The sequence below is a fragment of the Opisthorchis viverrini genome (assembly GCF_000715545.1).
Source record: "Opisthorchis viverrini unplaced genomic scaffold opera_v5_135, whole genome shotgun sequence".
NCBI lineage: Eukaryota > Metazoa > Platyhelminthes > Trematoda > Opisthorchiida > Opisthorchiidae > Opisthorchis > Opisthorchis viverrini.
In genome coordinates, this window is record NW_008751792.1 from 827,421 (window position 1) to 834,220 (window position 6,800).

Genomic DNA, 6,800 nt, shown 5'->3' on the forward strand with positions numbered 1-6,800 from the left:
CTCGTCGTACAGTGGTTGTAGCTGCCGCAGTTCCGTTCACCGACGATCTGGGGGGGGAATAGATAGCTGCGCATTGCAGGCGGGAGCTGATAAATTGGTGCGTAAATCCAGCAATGTCAGTGGGTTGTCAAGTGGGGGGTTGGAAAAGGAGCTATGCATTGAAGGCAATAGCTTGGATGCACGAGCGCCATTGAGGGCGCGACTGGGCCATGTCTGACAATGTCTCTAGCCATTGATCTGGCCCGTCTCGGGTTCCCCATTCAGGAAGACGACAATTACCAGCGCAGCTGAGTTTGCTGGTAATGGCTTTCATACTTCGCTGCCAAGTCATTGTTTGACCGCCTCTGACTCTGTTCCACCCTTCACGTGGTTGTGCGAAAAGAGCCCTTTGAGGAAGTCGGTCGACTGGCATACGCAGCACGTGGTCAAGCCAACGCTACCTGTGCAGTGTGATCAGTTCATCTATCGATACGGGCAGTCGAGATGCGGAGGCTGGCTAGTAAGTTCGCGCCTTGACCACTGAGCCATCTCGCACTCGTGTGTGAGCGCACATTTTTCTATCTTACCTATTATTCACCCTGACATACAACAAGTGCTTGAAAGAAAGCCCCTCAGCCTGCACCCCCGCAGAATACTGTAGTAGTACAAACTGGTACCGGACGTTTACACGTTCTAGCCCAAAAGTTGATGCGGATATCTCCAGCAAATCTCGCAGCTATCCGCAGATGAAGCACGATGGTTTCGGTTCCCATCCGGGGCTCGTGTGCACTGAATGGAAACACCTAAGCACACTGGACAAAGTTCCTTATGGGTCTCACAGAAATTATGAATGACCCTCAAAGTATGCTTTTGGAAATCAGTTTTGGACAGGATTATATCCGAGGGACCTACGGCAAATCGTGCAAGGCTCCTGCAAATTCCAAAGACTCATTCACACCTCTACGCAATACATCAAATGATACGGTGTTATGCACTCACAAGGCTTCGACCAAGTCTTCGACAAATTCCTGGTGTAACGGTGGTACTACTGATGGGGGAGACACGCGAGTAGTATGTTTTCTTGTAAATTCGCTTTGCGTCTCTTGAAAAGTAAAATCTGTTGCGGAATTTGTGGAGTCGCTTTGTAGCATTTGCTTGGATTTGAGCAACAGTCAATGAGTATCCAGAAAAGTTCAGGAAGACGCGTTCAAAGAGGGGATGGATATTCAGTTTTTGTAAACAAGATGCATATGAGAGTTTTGCTTCCCTGTCCAATAGTCTGTAACTGTTCAAGTTGGCATTTCTAATAACTCTGCAGCGGAGGCCTTCTTCCTTTCACTGGTAGCCAGAAAAGATTTGTGCTCGTTCGGTTCGAATCGTTGTCGGATCATTATTATTAAGTTTTCCATATTTAGTCCCGCACTCGTAACGTTTCGTTTTTGCTCACCGAGGCCACTCGCCCCCCATCCGTCTCAGTAGGCCACCCATTAGAAGCTCCCCGCTCGAAAAACATCTGGCAACCTAATCAGCCAGGCATTTTGTTGTAAAAAGCCTAGTTTCGAGACTTTACTCCCTTATTATAGCCCGAATCTTTCATTGCGTCGTAATAGAATTGTTTTCTGTTTAATTAATAACGCGAACGACTTTCAAATTTCGTGACCTAAAGGTCGCAGGTGCTTGAAGACCCCCACTGTTTGTTTACAACCTTGCAACGGATCCAAAAAATGCATGCTGACAGCTTTTAAAAAATCAAGTTCTGCCCCATTCGGTGGAGTAACGAAAGTGCGAGTAAGGTACTCTTTTACCGTACTCTTTTAATTCAACGATACGGACCATGCTCTCTCCCTTGTCGACTTCGAAGCAATCCCATTGAAACTGGGTCGATCGATCGTCACAACCAGGACAGTTACTGGGTCGTCGTTCGATGAGTCGGGTACACCAATCACATCGCTCAAGTGTGAGCACGTTCACCCGTTCAGACGTGAAAATTCAGATGCGTTCAGCGTGCGTTGGTGGAGTAGTGGTTACACGCTTGCCTCGCATGTCAGATGTCCGGGGTTCGAATCCTTGCACGGCCATTGGATATGCATTGCTGATGAGCTCTAATAAGAACGAAACTCGAGTCCGGTGCTTCCCTTTGGTGTGGACTCACCGGAATAATTACGCCAGAACAGGAACACGGCCGTTCCAACGAGAGTGGTGTGACTGTGAACAAAATACCTATTCCGCAAAACCCCGAAATTGAAACTGGAATAATCTATGGCCTGGTGCGATAGAAAGTGAGTCGGAATAAGATTCTCCAATCTCCCGGAATCGCATCGAATCGGTTTCCTTTATTCGGAACTGATACAACCGTTCGCTGAGCTGCCAGCTATTGGAACCCACAACAATATATTTGATTACCTACCCAGAGGACGGAAATAACCGGTTCTGGTTGATTGGCTTCCGAGCACAATCCCACGTGTTCCAACCCCATTTTCCGAATTACCGGACTTCTCCCATCCCTGGTTGCGGCGATTTCCATGGACGCGAATTTGTCCACCACCACCATGACAGTTCTGTCCGATCATTCCGTGGGTTGTCACATTCGTTTGACCGGATACCTAAAGCCCGGAATGGTAAACAACCAATATGTTCGAATTTTTCGCGCGTTCCCTGACAAGAAATTAGCATGATGCTTATTGTATGTGCGAGTGCGGTACAAAAACATGGGAAAGACAATCTGACGCAACAGATAAAAAGTGACACCGCGGCGATCCGGTCGATTCTATGCGAGTTCGGTTTTGTTCGTCCACCATCTACTTCGGATAGCTTGTGTGTTGACGCGACTGGCTGCGGGCGAATCGATTCGACGGTTGAAGCAAGTCAATGAATTGGGAACAGGTGAAAACTTATTCTCAAGTTGGGAATGCTAAAGTAGCTTTTACGATGCTCTGAAGCCAGCTTGTACCTGGCTTGTCTGTCACGGTTCGAGCATCCTCCGCTGAAGTTTACTCCACACCGTCGGAACTTTTGGCATTCGGTGGTTGCGTCCTTCGACTTAACTCCGAGCATTTAGTGGATCATACTGTCAGAGTTCATCGCACAATATGCTACGCTGGTCAGATCACGCCGCCTTCTGCCACCGCTCTCCATATGCCTCGTCTTGTCAAATGCAAAGTGGTAATGTTTTGGAGCGAATGTGAAAACCTTGTCTAGTAAACTCCGTCGTTCCTTCGATAGGCAAACAGGTCACAGCCAGCAGGTATGGCAACCTCCACTTCGAAGTCGTCCTAACCTCTAGTTGATCATCACATCGGAAGTATACAGCGCCTAACGAGCTAGACCACTGCTCCAAACACGTTTCTGTTTCTCTTTCCGCTCCGTGAAGAAGTGTAACTGGAACCCAAGTCCACTTGGTATGTGTGAGCTATCGTCAATCGACTGAAAGATTCAGTTTTGTTGTTGAGAGATCTTCTCTTTATAGGACGCTTGCAAGTCACCTAAAGCATACTTGTTCTCAGGTAGACACGCTGCATTGCTTTCCGTTATCGCGTTAATGATGCCACCCTGGTTTTTCGCTCCGGACTGGCTTTTGTGCTTCGCTTACGGTGTACAGCGAATAGTTCTTCGGTGAAGAATCACCGCATTCCAAGCAAGACAGGTGCCGCCTACCCCCTCTTTTGTCTGTTCCCATCATTCACCTTTCCCCCACTGACCTATTGTCCAACTCAGTTTCAATCTGTACCGTCTGGATTATGTTACTCTGGCCTTGACGGTTGTTGTAGCGTGCTTGGATTTCTTCCTGTTGATGAATGTGTTCCGTACTGCCGGGTGTCAACTGACAGCTTGACCTCTGCATCGTGTGAATCAAAATGACCGATAGCTCGTTTTCCAGCCTAGCCCACATCCGGTGTCAGTTTTCTTTAACCTAATTTATTGTAAATTTGTAAGCCTGGCAGGAATAAAATGCGGAATGTGTAAAACAGAGAATGGTTTAATCAGCAAACGCAAGCACACACAGACAGTAGCTTAGTGCTTCAGGAGGAATTCCCACCAAGTGCTTTTTAATCTGTCCGAATGTCTAGGACGAGAAAACTTTTACAAAAAGGTGTGGTTTTCTTTCCCCTGTATTTCTCACTTTTCGGGAACCACACAAAATATTCAGTCATCCCTCCTCCACTATCCCAATAATTGATCACAGAGTAATCCGGCTCTTGTCACTCTAACGCTGTCTGTGTATGCACCCCTTACTTTTTAAGAAAAAATTTTCAACGGCCGTTTAGTGGTGGTGGTCTATGTGCAGCATATTCAGTTGTAGAACATCATAAACGAGAGATTCAGTTGAGTCTCTCGTGAAAACCAAATTGATTTGCAAATGAGTGCATTTCTCGAAAACAGTGCAATTTGGGTTCAAGTAGAACATAAGGTTGATGGAAACTCGGGGACTGCGTCTACCTGATGAGCCCCAACAAGGGCGAAACCGGTCGTGAGCTGTCGTAGAGTTTTCAGCTACCTTGTGAGTAGTTTCATTTATGAAACAGGTGTTTACCACAATGTCTGTCTAGTTGTTTGGGCTTGAAATCCAGGCGCCGGAGTGAAGATCAATCTTGAAACATGTTCATACGAAATCACAATGGAAATGTACCCAGATCTAGCGCGCGCACACACACACACACACACAATTAAAGCACGATTATCCGTGGATAGTCCCAGAGAGAAGTCAGACTTGTCCATACTGCATAGTCTTGGGGGCGGGTCTTCGTAGAGGCACCTCAGCAACAGCGTTGTGGCATGATTAGTGCCTGTCCGATGACGCTGTATAGGATATCAATAACTCTTGTCTTCGCGCCAGAGAGACGCGTTCTACGGGTAGTCGGTGATCGATTTCTACACGTGGTTGACTCTGTTCCGTTTTGTCTCTTATCTCGCTACGGGAAGACAATCTCAGAATCTGCTAAAATCGGTCTTTTCTGGGGGCTGAAGTCCGGCTACCCCTTGGTTACCGAACCTATAAAAACACTTTTCATATTACCGGTCCGATTCTTCGTTTCGTACTCGGCGTTTAGCCGATTGGCATTCAGTCAGATCCAATTTGCCGTGTCCAGTTCTCCCGTATGGTGACGTTTCACCGTTCCATTTGTGATGTTGATGCCCGTGACATTTTCTTGGAGCAGTCAGACCCATACTCCTGTCCATTCTCGGGTGAGAGTAACTCGCACGAAACACATGTTGCACATGTCCTCTCTCTCTCTCTGGCTTTCTGTATGATGTTAATGTCACAATGACGGCATATCTGATTATGTTGATCCGAAGTAATCGGTCTTGACATTCTTGTCCATTTTCAACCTCCACTCTGGTGGCTGACTTGCGAACACCCTAATGGGTCGAAACAGTTGTGCAGTTCGTGGGATTCTTGTTTTCTTTCCCGCTCGTCAACTTTCCGTGCGCAGTACAACAGGCATGTCGAATTGTGGCAAGTTAATGCCAAAGTAGTATTGGTGGCTTGGACTAAGCAAAAAGATGGAACTTGGTTATTCGGTTTTTGTTTTTCTCGACTTTACGTGCTTCAAAATATCATTGGATTGGTTACAGTTGCAGCCAACAAAATGTCTCATTTTTTTGTATGGTTTTTTTCCCCAACCGTTTTTCTGTACTTTGCCGTCAAACTTGCCTGTGTGCTTCAATCCGACTGTAATCGGAAGTGCGACAGGTGACGTCATTACTATGCGCGATTATTGTACTTTAAATTGCTTCCCAAGTTGCTTCACCACTCTCGCGTACGTCATCTCAGGCGCCATGTCAACATCTGCTTGAGGGTTTGCACACTGACTAATTCAATCGCCTGATGACTTAAAATAGTTAAGCATCTTTACGCACTCCGGTTATTCTTTGCTCTCAGTCACGACCAGCTCTGTAGTAAGAACGAATTCGATTGACGTCCTCAACGTGGAGCTGACACAGTCGCTACCATCGTGCTTTATGGACTGCTCTGTGGAATGGCAAGGCTGTGTTTCACTGACGGACGCAGTAGAGATAAACCGAGCTTCAATTAGGTGAGGATCTAAAACTTTTCAGTCTTAACTACGGGGTTCAGGATTGGAGGAACTGCTGAGAAAAGCGGTATTGTTCTATCGATCATTTCGTCACAATGGAGAATATTTCTCCCCTTCGATAAGTTCAGGGTCAGACCACGAGCTCTTGTCCAAAGTTTCATTCTATGCTGCTCCTACCTAGGCTTAAGCAACGTAACTATGTCTCGACCATAGACCCCAGATGTTTTTTGACGTCTGTCCGGTACCATAACCGGATCACTGGATCTAATCTGCCACAACAAATATTCTATCTAGTCACCGTTCCCAGTGTCAAAGTGGACATTCATCCCATCGTGATCCCGAGAATTCTCACTGATTGCGTTTCGCCTTTGCTGGGGGCTCACCACCCAGCCGCCATGCCATGGTGGTCTAATGGGTTGAGCGCTCCCCTTTGTAGTCCAAACGCGCGCAGCGGTGAAGCACTGTCCACGTTTCCACTGATTATGGCTTGACAAAACGTCATGCATTTGTTAGGTATATAACGAGTTTGGCGTTGCTACTGTGTGTTGAGCGTCTTTCCGTCTAACTGTAGTCAGACATCCCACTTTTATCTGTCTCGGATAGTGTAGTCTGAAGTGACGTGATTGGGTTCATTTATGAAACCGCTCCGTATTTAGTCCAGTCAACTCAATAGTGAGCCCTCAGGATTGGTCGTTGGTCGTTGTACAATCTCTGGTTGTTGCGGGAACGTCCCTCTTCCGTACTTTGTCGGGACATTTGGTCCCTAGTTTGAATTTGCATCTGTTT

The 6,800-nt window shown here is 46.8% G+C and overlaps 2 protein-coding genes across 2 annotated transcripts in view; one reads left to right on the forward strand and one right to left on the reverse strand.

The window, feature by feature from the left end:
- T265_06531 (hypothetical protein) overlaps nt 1-1,370 on the reverse strand; it is a gene marked incomplete at both ends in the record, with an annotated part of 7,113 nt that extends 5,743 nt beyond the window's left edge. The window contains 4 exons of the mRNA XM_009171814.1: nt 41-151; nt 183-436; nt 979-1,258; nt 1,291-1,370. Coding sequence (XP_009170078.1) covers nt 41-151; nt 183-436; nt 979-1,258; nt 1,291-1,370 — 725 coding nt within the window. The remainder of the gene's footprint in view (nt 1-40; nt 152-182; nt 437-978; nt 1,259-1,290) is intronic.
- The window catches only part of T265_06530 (hypothetical protein), a gene marked incomplete at both ends in the record, with an annotated part of 26,489 nt that overhangs the window by 6,953 nt on the left and 12,736 nt on the right, over nt 1-6,800 (forward strand). The window lies entirely within an intron of this gene.